General features: G+C 37.5%; 1 protein-coding gene across 15 annotated transcripts in view; it reads left to right on the top strand.

Moving 5' to 3' along the window:
• The window catches only part of BICD1 (BICD cargo adaptor 1), a 236829-nt gene that overhangs the window by 188682 nt on the left and 34132 nt on the right, over nt 1-14015 (top strand). For 13 of the 15 annotated variants that reach the window (XM_081591579.1, XM_081591584.1, XM_081591580.1 and 10 more), the window contains 2 exons: nt 7841-8935; nt 12652-12803. In XM_081591579.1, the coding sequence (XP_081447705.1) occupies nt 7841-8935; nt 12652-12803 (1247 nt within the window). The remainder of the gene's footprint in view (nt 1-7840; nt 8936-12651; nt 12804-14015) is intronic. The other 2 variants (XM_081591582.1, XM_081591588.1) reach the window with 2 other exon arrangements.

Genomic DNA, 14015 nt, shown 5'->3' with positions numbered 1-14015 from the left:
TAAATAAGCGGGGTGACAATATACAGCCTTGATGTACTCCTTTTCCTATTTGGAACCAGTCTGTTGTTCCATGTCCAGTTCTAACTGTTGGCTTCCTGACCTGCATACAGATTTCTCAAGAGGCAGGTCAGGTGGTCTGGTGTTCCCATCTCTTTCAGAATTTTCCACAGTTTATTGTGATCCACACAGTCAAAGGCTTTGGCATAGTCAATAAACCAGAAATAGATGTTTTTCTGGAACTCTCTTGCTTTTTTGATGATCAAGTGATTAGTTTAAGACTTATTCTTCAGTCTGTTATCCTGCCAAGGTTCTTTGCATAAAGCTGATATTTAGAGGCCTTAAGACTCTGGCAATCACTTATTTTTATAGCAAACAGGGCTTATAATTTTCCACATCTACAGAAATGATGACTGAAAATGTAGTTAGAAGAAATAAATGAGACTAGAGAACCAATGAAATTAATATAATAGACTTATTTTTAATACTATATCCAGAGTTAACATATCCTTTTACTTTTAACTTTACCTACCCAGTGCTTTTAGCTGCTGAAACATAATTAGTGAGAATTTGTTTTCTCAGTGTTCAGTTTCAATCAAGGTAAGAAAATATGGACACTGGAAGAAAATTAATTTCTTATACATTTAGTTGGCTTCAAAGTCCAGTTCTGTGTAGTTAATACTTTTCTATTAGTTTACACTAATATATGCAAGTGAATAGAAAACATATTTCCTTGTAAAAAAAAAATTTATGTGACAAGTATTTATAAGAATGTATGCCCTCAAACTGAATAGAATTAATATAAAATTTTTGTGAAACTATCATGTTTGTTGCTTTAGGATGAAAAGTTACTCAGTGGAAGCTTTTGCTTCTTTTTATTTTGGTGGTAGTGTATAAAATATATGAGGAAGTAGGGGTTTTACGTGTAAAGAGCTTGACAGTTTTCAACCAGATCACCTATTTGGTTGAAAGCTCAGAGCTGTTCTCAGTTTTATATAATACTAAATATCATCTGGGCTGGGGAATACAAAAGTCCAAAAGAGAAGAGTAGTTTAATAAAAAGAATGATGGAGAGCAAGTTCTCAGCAAGAGAGTGGTTCTCAGTGGGAACCACCTTGCAGCATTTGTGATGGGGTAGTTCCTCATTGTCTGAGCCTGGCTGATGATTTACAGGAGGTTTAGCATCTCTGCTCCCAACCCATTAAATGCTAGTTACCTCTCCTCATAGATGTGCTGACCAAAAAGTCCCACACTTTTCAGATGTTCCAAGGGTCAGCCTCTAGTTGACAGTCATTCTTAGAAGGACAGCATTTTCTCGCATAAAATTGGGACATGTTTTACTTTCCTCAAAGTGTCATGAATTCATGAATTAACGTACATAGAGTGCTTAGAACAAGGCCAAACACATGATAAATGCTCAATAATTATGAATTATTATCACTATTTCAACTCCACAGTGTCTTTAATTTGTTAAGCACTCCATTTATTTAGCTATTATTAATATTATTAACTGTTACTATTGGGTGATTAGCTCAAGGATTGTAATCTCACATGGGAGTCATGTGGTTGCTGGTAGGAATACAGAAAGGTTGACAGTGAAAACTCTGTATGAGACAGTCTGAAAAGCGATATTCATTCAGCAAAAAGTTATAGAGTGAGAAAAACTTGGCTGGGCAAACTATCCTTTAATATATAAGAAAACTTTGTACTTTTGAATCTTTCATGAGTGCTTAATTGATGTGACAATTTGTTAAGCTGTAGAGGGACATGCATAGGGCCTTTTATTCCCAAAGTATGCTTCTAATTTAGTTACAAAAACCAGGCTTAACACAGGAATGTTTGAAGCTTCCAGTCTCACACTGGAACACTAATTTCTAACTTTGTTGTAAGTAAAGTGAACACCTATTTTTCTTGTAATCAGCATTTTTTGTAAGAACATACCTCATTTGAACTGTTGAATACAAGTATAGCAGAATGTATCCTCTCGTGCATAATTTCTTTATAATCTGAGCTTTTCCTTAGCTGTATGTTTCTTTGTGTTTAATTCCTGTAAATTATATAAACATTACAGTAGTCATTGCCTAGAAGTTATTGCAGTTGGCACTGATGTGACTGAGCCTTGAAAATAAAATGGCAATTCTAATAAGCAACACTTAGGCACTGTTGACTTTAAAAATATTCATAACGTACAAGTTGAGAGATGAAGTGAATGAAGTAAAATTCGCTCAGCCGTGTCTGACTCTTTGCGACCCCAGGGACTATAGAGTCCATGGAATTCTCTAGGCCAGAATACTGGAGTGGGTAGCCTTTCTCTTCTCCAGGGGAATCTTCCCAATCCAGGAATCAAACCCAGGTAAATCCCATGGATGGAGAAGCCTGATAGGCTACAGTCCATGGGGTCGCAAAGAGTCGGTCACGACTGAGCGACTTCACTTCACTTCACTCCCTCATTACAGGCGGATTCTTTACCAACTGAGCCTCTCAAAAGTTGGGAGTTATGTTTTATACAGCGGCAATTTTTAGGACTTCAAGCCTGGGAGGCATCACTAAAGGTAACCCTGAAAGAACTGCTCTGAGGAGGCAAGGGGGGGAGCCAGGTTATACAGAAGTTTTGCAACAAAGGGCAGATGGTCTGATCGTCAAAAGATTATTGCTGATTAAAGGAAAATCAGATATCTCAAGGAATTTAGCGCTTTTCCATGTAAGGGAAGATGCAAGAGTCTGGGCTCACTGAAATCATTCCTTTGATATGCACCTCAGCTGTCTGGGGCCAGTATCCTGTTTTCACATCCTGACTTTCCTCAGGGTTCACTGTTGGAAGTGGCTGCAGTCTGATGGCTGGTAGATAGCAGGTATTCTTTCCTTCCTGAGTTCCCTCAGGGCTCACCAGTTCATCTGCAGTTGTGGGTGCAATCACTGATGGCTGTGACATCTTTTGTTTCCGGATATGGCAGGAAATATTCCATTTCTCAGCCCCTTGTAACACATACCGTGTCAGTATCACTGTTTTGGACCTTCAGAGGAGGCAATAAAATGCACTTTCACTATGGCCATCTGAAACACTTGGGGCCAGATGTGTTCTGAAATTAAATATTCTGACTATAGAAAGTGTAGGGATGGAAAAAATTTCCTCTTCCCTTCTAGGTTCTTTGGCTGGTCTAATAATTAAAGTGATGACAGATTAACAAGTGAAAAACAAATTTAATTTCATTTGTAGAAGGGCAGAGACAGGGATGTAACACCTCAACCAGGGAATATGCAGCTTTTAAGATTTTCTTTCTTAGGGTTAAAGAAACCCTTTGAAAACAGTAGGCCTGAGTCAAAGCCTATCATCTTTTTCTTAACTTGTAAGATTCCATCTGTGCATATAAATTGTTTTCCCATCTAAGAATATTTACTTAACTTCTTTCTGAAAAAAAATAAATAAATAAAACCTATGTTTCAGCTGTGGGTATCAGGAATGTTGGGTGAATTGCTTCACTTCTCCGAGGTGCATTTACAAAGGGGAAGGCAATAAATTAGCCCCCATCACTAGTCCCTATGATACCTTGCTTGGAAATGGCGAGGGGGAGATTCCCTTTATATTTATAATTACCATTTCCCAGCAGATGGAGATGGCAGTATTATATCTTGAGGAAGTGGACCTTTTTTTTTTTCAAGGTATCATACTGCCATCTGCTGGGAAATGGTAATAACAAATACAAAAACCTATACTGACTACAATTTAAATAGTGACTCCCAGAGTTGGATCACCATCAAAATTCAATGTCAAATAGAGTATAGTAATAATTCCTAGTGGCAAGTAGCTTAATTCATTTTATTAGAATGAAAATAAGTAGATCCTGCCCGGGAACACTAAATAATATAATCGATTAAAGGAGTCTCTATGCTTGTGCTACAATTTCTACCTTTGATAAATAACCTCTGTTCACTGTGAACTTCTGTTCATGCAGCCTGGCGTGCTGCAGTCCATGGGGTCACCAAGAGTCGGACATGACTGAGCAACTGAACTGAACTGAACTCAACTTCATATCACACAGAGTCAGACTAAACAGGAGAAACTCTCTGGATTCTTTTATTCAATATCATTCTAGCTATGTAATTTCACATGTGATGTGAGAAAACAGTAATATTTCTGTAAAACTGAAATTAATAAGTTTTGTTGTTTCCTTATGGATGTGGAAGAAATGACAATTCATATTGTGTTCAGATAGTTTGTTAAAGGCAATTTTAATTTTTCCTAATAGTGATGGAAATTTTATGTATGTCTCCAAAGAGTTCAAAGCAATTTATATATGTTTGCCTTATTAGTGAGTGTTTATAACAACTAAGAGGGATATGGTGTTATCCCCATTTTACAGACAGGGAAACTGAGGCACAAATATGTTATGTCGTTTGCTCAAAGTCAGAAGCCTTGAAGTGGAGTTGCTACACAGAAAGAGAGTGAAACCAATAAAATTTCTTTGTTAAACACAGACTCACAGAATATTTATGGGATGAAATTAATTAAGACAAGATTGGTCAGTTCCTGGTTTTTAAAACATAATGTGACAAATATAGTTTCCTAGGACAAAGTTGACAGCTTAAGTTGTCAAACTATTATAAACTTTATAGTTAAAGATTACCTTTAATAAGCTTTAGGCAAACATATTTCTCAGAAGTCTTACTTTTTTTTAAACCATCCACCAGTAAACATAATAAAAGCATCCATGATCAAACAACAAGGGATGAGTCTATATAGTTTAAGAACCGCTTTATGGTGATTATTCACACAATCCACCCATTTTAAGAGTATAATTCAATGTTTTTTAGTAAATCACACAGTTGTGCAGTCGTCACCACATTCAATTCATTATACCAAAAAGAACCCCACTTGGTCATGTTTTCTAGCACTTTTTTATATGTTGCTGGATTCAGTTTGCAAGTATTTTGTTCAAGATTTTTGTGTCTGTATTCATAAGAGACACTGGCCTGGGGTTTTCTTTTCTTTGTCTGGTTTTGGTATCAGAGTAATATTGGCTCTTAGAATGACTTGAAAAAGTCCCCCCCCCCAATTTTTTTTTTTGAGTCTTTGTCCAGCTTACTAACTTGCACATACATGTGTATGAGTGTGTGTGAGAGAGAGAGACAGAGAGAGAAAGAGATTCCATCTCACCACACTGTCCGAAATATATTGCCTTCTTTCCCAACTACTAGATTCTCTCTCCTCATGTTTCTTGGTTCTAGGCTGGTATTTTTTCATAGGTCTCGTGCTCTTGTTTCTCAGGGCACAGATTTGCCAGAGTTGCTTCACTTCAAGCAGAGAAGAATAAATTATTTATTTCTGAGTTCTGTTTTGCATACTCATACTATTTATGTGCTAAGTCGCTTCAATCATGTCCAACTCTTTGTGATCCTATGGACCATAGCCCGCCAGGCTCCTCTGTCCATGGGATTCTCCAGGCAAGAATACTGGAGTGGGTTGCTATGACCTCCAGGGGATCGTCCCAATCCAGGGATTGATCCCAAGTCTCTTATGTCTTCTGCAGTGACAGGCAGGTTCTTTACCACTGGCACCACCTGGGAAGCCCTTACTATGTAGCCCATTACAAAAATCACACCAGTCATTCAGGTGTCAAATTGAGAGTCAGATGACCAGGATAAAGACTTTATGGAAATTAATAACTCAGAACAGCTTTTATTTCTTTTCCTGTGAAAGTCCTAATATTAATGAGCAAATTCCGCTATCTCTTCTTTTGTTCCTTCACAAAAGAATTTATCAGTACTCAATACATGTTAATGTGTAGTAAACACTCAGTGAAATTAAAAATAATTTCTATGGGATGGGACTTCCCTGGTGGTCCAGTGGTTAGGGCTCTGTGCTTCCACTGCAGGGTACACAGGTTCAATCCCTAGTCAGGGAACTAAGGTCCTGCATGCTGAGTGGCCAAAAAATTACTCATTCAGGTTTTCTGGCAAAACAACCAGCCTTACTACACAAAATAATATCTTCAGTTTCAGATAGAAGATAGAGATTGTTGGAAGAGAAATAAAGCAAATGTTCTTAGTCACTGTAGATTATATATTATTTATATATAATTATAGAAGACTATAATTAACTCAGCAAGTCTCTCTTGAATAAGTTCTTCACAAATGGAGATTAAAATATACAATTAAAATGATAGTAATTTTAAACTTTAAAGTGCTTTGCATTTAATAATTCAAAGCACAATGTATTTTAAATAGTTTAAACTCTGCTCTCTGAAATTCAAATACAATTTACTACTTCAAGCCTCAATAGTACTTCAAGCCTCAATAGCTGAGTGAAAATGTAATGCCAGAGTTATACAAAATTATCCACAATTTAGTTATCTTTTTTTGGAGGAGGGCAGAGAAACCTTAATTTTCCAGAAAAAATACACACACACATATACATGTGTGTGTATGTGTGTATAAAATTTGGATATCATTCCCTATTCAAAAGATTCCACCAGAAATATATTGAGTGTGGAAATTAGTACTGTATGTGGAGCATATATATATGACAGAGACAGTGTTCTATTTGATGTTTTCTGGAGGTGCTGTTATGAAGAAACTGATAGATTTATACTTGAGACTTAGAAAATATTTACATTAAATGAGAATTAGCAAAGTCCAGGGTTGGAAACTCTCCTAAAGGCATTATCTCAATCATCATAATACTTCTGCCTCTAAAACAAACCTGAGACATATTCAGTACATTTTGTTTTGGTCCAGTTTTTAGTTTATCCAAAAGCTTTTCCTATTAAAGAGCTTTCAGAAATCAGCTTTTCGTATTGTATTCTTGTATACTAATCAAATAATGACTTAGACAGTTCAGGGAAAATTCACTTAATTTTCAAGAGAAAGAGACAGGAAAAAAAACCTCCTGAAACAATCCATTTCATTGAGATTGTGTAAATACCAACATAGACTATTTAGGAGATTTTCTGTCTCTTTTATCATAAAAAATTCAAATGTCTTGACTTTTCATCAAATACCATATGGATTTTCACTTGAAATTATTGCTTACTGTCTGACTAAATCAGTTCATCTTCAGCTATATGCAAATACAATCTGTTGTATCTAGTGAAACGCAGCTAAGAGGATTTGTATTAAAATATATCCTAACTCTGAGATGAGTTATTTTTGCATATACAAATACAAATTTGTAAAACAAATGTGTTTGTCATGTAGAATCATTTAGGTATGGGAACTGGACCACAGTTACCCAAATGTTAACAAGATCTAACGTTATAATTGTTGTTGTGGTTTTTTAGTCGCAAAGTCATGTCCAATTCTTTGTGATGCCATGGACTGTAGCCCACCAGGCTCTTCTGTCCATGGAATTTCCCAGACAAGAATACTGGAATGGGTTGCCATTTCCTTCTCCAGGGGATCTTCCTGACCCAGGAATAGAACCCGTATCTCCGGCATTGGCAGGTGGATTCTTTACCACTGAATCATCAGGGAAGCCCAGCATTATAATACCTTGATCTTTAAGTTCACGGTCTTACTGAATCACCCAAATGTCCCTAGGAGACAAGGATTGTTATGCTCATTTTATAGATTATCAAACTGAAGCTTATCCAGATTTACTTGTATATAAGGCATAAGAATTTGGATAGGTAAATATATAGAGCATAATTCTTTTGGAATGATATACCTCTTGATTGATTGACGTACCAGAACTGAAATAAGAAAACACACTCGAATTCAATTTGTAGTAATGGGAATATTGTCTCTTCTGCATTTTTAAAATGTATATATGTCCAAATGTGAATGGGTCAAGTTCACCACTGGCATTGCCTTGAAGTCACTCAAAGACTTTCTTTTACCATTGCAGGTAGAACGGGAAAAGGCCATTCTTCTGGCCAATCTCCAGGAGTCACAGACACAGCTGGAACACACCAAGGGGGCATTGACGGAGCAGCACGAACGGGTGCACCGGCTCACAGAGCATGTTAATGCCATGAGGGGCCTGCAAAGCAGCAAGGAGCTCAAGGAGCTGGATGGGGAAAAGGGCCGGGACTCGGGCGGGGAGGAGGCGCATGACTATGAGGTGGACATCAATGGCCTGGAGATCCTTGAATGCAAATACAGGGTGGCAGTAACCGAGGTGATCGATTTGAAAGCTGAAATTAAGGCCTTAAAGGAGAAATATAACAAATCTATAGAAAACTATACTGAAGAGAAGGCCAAGTATGAGAGTAAGATCCAAATGTATGATGAGCAGGTTACAAGCCTTGAGAAGACCACCAAGGAAAGTGGAGAGAAGATGGCCCACATGGAGAATGAGTTGCAAAAGATGACCAGCATAGCCAATGAAAATCACAATACCCTTAATACAGCCCAGGATGAATTGGTGACATTTAGTGAGGAGCTTGCTCAGCTTTACCATCATGTATGTCTGTGTAATAATGAAACCCCTAACAGGGTCATGCTGGACTACTACAGGCAAAGTAGAGTCACCCGTAGCGGCAGCCTGAAAGGCCCCGATGATCCCAGGGGACTTTTGTCTCCACGGTTGGTCAGGCGGGGTGTGTCATCCCCGGTAGAAACAAGGACCTCACCTGAACCAGTTTCAAAAGAAAACACAGAGGCCAGCAAAGAACCAAGTCCAACTAAGACCCCCACCATCTCTCCTGTTATTACTGCCCCACCATCATCTCCAGTATTAGATACAAGTGACATTCGCAAAGAGCCAATGAATATCTACAACCTTAATGCCATAATCCGGGACCAAATCAAACATCTGCAGAAAGCTGTGGACCGGTCCTTGCAACTGTCTCGTCAAAGAGCTGCAGCACGGGAGCTGGCCCCCATGATCGATAAAGACAAGGAAGCCCTAATGGAAGAGATCCTCAAGCTCAAGTCCCTACTGAGCACCAAAAGGGAGCAGATTGCCACACTGAGGGCGGTGCTGAAAGCCAACAAACAGGTGATCTCATTCTACTGATGAGCTATGCTAGCCAACACTTTAGTTTATCCCTAAATGTTTTTAGTGTCCACTATCATCAGGATGGGAGAAGGAAATGGCAGCCCACTCCAGTATTCTTGCCTGGAGAATTCCATGGACAGAGGAGCCTGGCGGGCTACAGTCCATGGGGTCACAAAGAGTCGGACATGACTAAGTGACTAACACTACTATTACTACCATCAGGATAAGAGTTCAGATTCCTGGTCAGCAGAGAAATAAAATGAACTGTGACCAGAGCCAGATCAGAACGTAATAGTTGCCTTGAAGTGCGTGAATGGATGAGACAGGAGAGTAGCTATGCCTTACTAAGGTAGAAGTGAGGAATTTAAAGCAGGAACAGAGAAAATCCAGTTGCCTGTGTACAAAGGCAGTCCAGGCGGTACTTACCTGGAGCCCAGCAGTCATTGACTATAGAAAAGAGAGATGGAAGGATGCAGAATAGGCTGGCAAGGCACCCTGGTAGTCAGTTGGAGCAGAGAGAGGCAGAGAAAGAGAGAAAATAGATTATGCACTAACTCTGTCATTGACCACTTATCTGAAATTTAGGTCCACTTCGGATGTTAATTCACCTGAGTCACAGCTTAAACAGTAGAAAAAATTTCTTAACCATAGATCTTGTCCTTAGGGCATAAGTAGGAATGCTACCACATGATTCTACCAACTCCTAGATCTCTTTGATGTCTGTATCTGTGTTTCACCCTCAAACTTCACCTGAGTGACAGTGCTGTGAAATACAGGTGGGAAGATATTTTTAACCTCTGTCTGGTTTCTCTGGAAAGTGAGACTTAACAAACACCTTTGAAAAGGGTGGTGAATAAAGAATATCAATAAAGAGAAGCAACAAAGCATCAAATACCTTCTTGCAAATGGAAGCAATACTCGTGTTGGAAAGGGAAAGTTAATTTCAGGTTCAGACATCCTTTTCCTTTTGCATTTAAATGGGTGTCTACAGTGCAGCTTTCTACCCTCTTTATCTTCAATTACCATAAACCTGTTGGTATAATTTGGAGGTCTATAATACAAGTGTTGAAATGTTTAACTGACATAGATGTATAGGTAAGCATGGTCGATCAACCAAGAGAATTTGTCAATAAGCATTCACTTATTACATATTTCATGGCAGTTAGTAAGTAGGGATGCAAAAATAAGTGACTAGTAATCTAGTAGAATTTCAATATATGCCTGTAACTGTTTACAAGATAGGACCAATCATCGAGCACTTTAGAGTGGTGTAAACAGTGCTGTAGGAATTAAGAGCAGCACAAAGCATTTCTGAGTGAATTTTAATTTTCACAGTGGTTTGTGGTACTATTTGCATCACATTAGTGTCACATCCCATATGGTCTCAGTAAATTAAATGTAAACACATTTCTAGCCATGCCTTTAGTTTACATTTTAATGATGTTAGGGCTATTGCTGTAATGTTGGGTGCCATGAATGGCTCAGGTATCTACAGAGGACATCCACTATATTTAGACATTGTGGAATGTTTATCGTTAAGGCTAAGCTAAGAATTCTGTCACAGAGGAAAAAAAGAGAATCCCGTTTTTATTAAAATAGGTGTTCTGCATTCTTTATAACTCTTTTCATATATCTTAGAGTGTTTTGTAAGCACAGTATCTCCTGATGAAATAAGTAAATGTTTAGAAAGGACCCTCTGTATACTACTACGCTATGATGGATGCCAAAGATTCAAAGAAGCCAGTACATGGTCCCTGCCTTCCAGAAAAGGATTCACAGACTTCTGGGGATGTCATAGTAGAACAGATAATAACAGTTTGATATTAGATATACTGTAATCCACTTTATGGGAACATTGCAAAGAAAGTAACTAATGAATCCTAGATCTACATCTCTGTGGCTAGAAACAAGATTTTTTTATTTAAAAAATAAACTTCAGGAGAATGTGGTAAATGCAGATGTCAGCAAGTCTGCTAATGGGTCTTAGACTTCCTCAATTCTGAAAAAGCTTTGTGCAGTCTTGTGGACAAAAATCTACAAATGATGCTGAGTCCTTTGGGGGAATTTTTCACAAATAATAAATGACTTTGTACTTCTATTTCAGATCTTGCTATACCATCATTTTCTTCTCTTCTCCTCTTAGATAACTGACCATGTCGTTCCACATGCTTACAAACTCGTTATATCTACATTTTCACAACTTCACTGTCTGTTCTTAATGATGTTGTGTCTAAATTTAAAAAAAATTTAAACAGCTCCCATTTTCCCCAGGTTGATTTAAGCATTATGGATACTTTCTGCATCTATAATATTTCTAAAGATTCCACTGAGTTATAGCACTACAGAACATACTGAAGTATTTTATGAGTAACTTCTTTTAATCTAAAGTTAAATTCAATCAAAATTATTGTTATGTTAACAATAAAAATTTTAAAAACAATTAAGTTGTGACTTTGGAATAAAAACATTAACAAACTACATTGTTATCCCAACATTGTTTTAATTTAAAAAAGAATCCATTTATCTCTGTAGATGGATTGGCACTTTGTATAAGAAAGTTGAAGCTGTCCACTTGAAGCATGAAAAGAAATGCTAAGAAACCATGGTAGTCTTTCTGGGAAATCCTGTTACTAATGGGTTTTTTCATTAGTAATGGGCTTTTTTCATTAGCATTGAATATTTTACACACTCTGGAAAGCTGTAGTTAGCAGTTTGTAAAAATGGTGTGTTTCTAGTTTGGCTTCAATATGAATACCACGGAGGCTATGCTTCAAACAGGCAGTCCCTAAATGTACATTGATTTCATGCATTGATTTAGCCAGCATTTTTTCTTTGTTTTTCCTACTCTGTGTCAGGCTAGTTCTCACTTAGAAACCTTCTTAATTCCAAGAACTTTAAACATGCCCAAATTCAAACAAATATTTTAATTCATTCAATATTGTGGTGCTTGCTTGGGTAGCACACCCAATTTTACATATATATATATATATATATATATATATATATACACACACATATATAGCTGGAGTAGGAAATGGCAACCCACTCTTGCCTATCTCTAGGCAATTCCATGGACAGAGGAGCCTGGAGGGCTACAGCCCATGAGATCACAAAGAGTTGGACATGACAGAGAAACTGAGCATGCACATGCATATAGAATATAGGAAAGAATTGATTCTTTGTTAATTCTTTTCCTTAAATATATAATACAGATTTATAGTTTGTCATACTCATGTTATAAATCGCAGTGACTTGTGCCTTTTATTCTATTATGTTTCAGACCCACCGCGCACAGATGACACAAGGATATTTGAGCTCTATTGTATTTCATTTGGAAGCTGTGCTTCTTCCCTAATTTCTTGATAAAATCCTTCTTATATAAAGTTTTATTTTGATTCCTTCATATATGAAAACCACATATTCTCAACAATCTGCGTTAAATATTTACTAAACATTATATATCTTTACCTTAGTCACTGATAATGACTCTGGTTCACAGCTGGCTTCTAGGGCAATTTATCCATATTATAGATTGATATTTACGTTTTGACATAAAAAATTGCCCTATGTCCAAAGTATACATATATGTTTATATGAAATTCAACCTAGACAATTTTACTTTTTATTTATGAAAGAAATAGACCCAGCATGAAGAAATGTGTATGATAGATTTTCCTGATATGAAAATTGTAAGCCCTGTCATTTTTCTGCTTTAGACAGCTGAGGTGGCATTAGCTAATCTCAAGAACAAATATGAAAATGAAAAAGCAATGGTGACTGAAACTATGACAAAACTTAGAAATGAACTGAAGGCTTTGAAAGAAGATGCAGCAACTTTCTCATCCCTGAGAGCAATGTTTGCAACAAGGTAACAGTTTTCTCTTGCAAGGTTAGGTATGGTACATGGGGATAAGGTGTGGTACATGGCTTCCCTGGTGGCTCAGATGGTAAAGCGGCTGCCTGCAATGTGGGAGACCCGGATTTGACTGGGTCGGGAAGATCCTCTGGAGAAGGAAATGGCAACCTGCTCCAGTACCCTTGCCTGGAAAATCCCATGGACGGAGGAGCTTTGTATGCTACAGTCCATGAGATCACAAAGAGTCGGACACAACTGAGTGACTTCACTTTCCTTTATGGGGATGAGACTTTAAAATGTATATGTTCATCTTCCTGCATCATGAGTGTTACTTAGTATGTCATCTAAAAGGGCAAAGTGTAAAGAAAATACATGAGATTCCACTCTGACAAATCTAAAATAAAACCTTTTGTGCTGTTTTCCAAAGCCCTCTACTGGACACCATGGATCAAGCAATTCTTTTACATGAAAATGTTTATTTTATTTTATTATTTTTTGGCTACGCCACGCGGCTTGCAAGATCTTAGTTCCCCAACCCAGGGTCGAACCGGGGCCCCCATTAATGGAAGCACAGAGTCTTAACCACTGGCCCTCCAGGGAATTCCCTATACAAATGTTTTTAAGTTAATACAATAGATATTTTTTCTAGAGCCTTCTGTACCCAAAAAAATTAGACCAAGGAAAACAAAACCTCCAATAAGGGGGAAAAACCCACTCCCTGAAATAGCTAAATATTACATTATCACCGTTGACATTTATTTTTGTGTACATAAAAGTGTTTCATTAGCAAGTATTTGTATGAAAAGATATCTTCATAATGAAGATTAATATTCATCATATCAGCTAATTACTTAGACTTAATATATTGTTCTTGTTTAGTTGCTAAGTTGTGCCCAACACTTTTGCGACCCCATGGACTGTAGCCTGTCAGACTCCTTTGTCCGTGGGATTCTCTCAGGCAAGAATACTGGAGTGGGTTGCCATTTCCTTCTCCAGGAAATCTTCCCATCTGAGGGACTGAACCCATGTCTCTGCATTAGCAGGTGGATTCTTTACCACTGAGCCGTCAGGGAAGCCTAGACTTAATATACTGTGAATTAAATTACGATTTCTAAGATGTTATTATATATATCACCAAATTTTTCACACTACCCAACTAATTATTTAGACAAATGTTAGTTACTACTTCCCCCCGCCAGTTTTGTTATGAAGTACTACTGTATT

Source organism: Giraffa tippelskirchi, chromosome 4 (assembly GCF_054371585.1).
Source record: "Giraffa tippelskirchi isolate mGirTip1 chromosome 4, T2T-mGirTip1v1.2.pri, whole genome shotgun sequence".
Lineage (NCBI taxonomy): Eukaryota > Metazoa > Chordata > Mammalia > Artiodactyla > Giraffidae > Giraffa > Giraffa tippelskirchi.
Note: the sequence above shows the minus strand (reverse complement) of the source record. Positions and strands in the feature narration are given on the sequence as shown.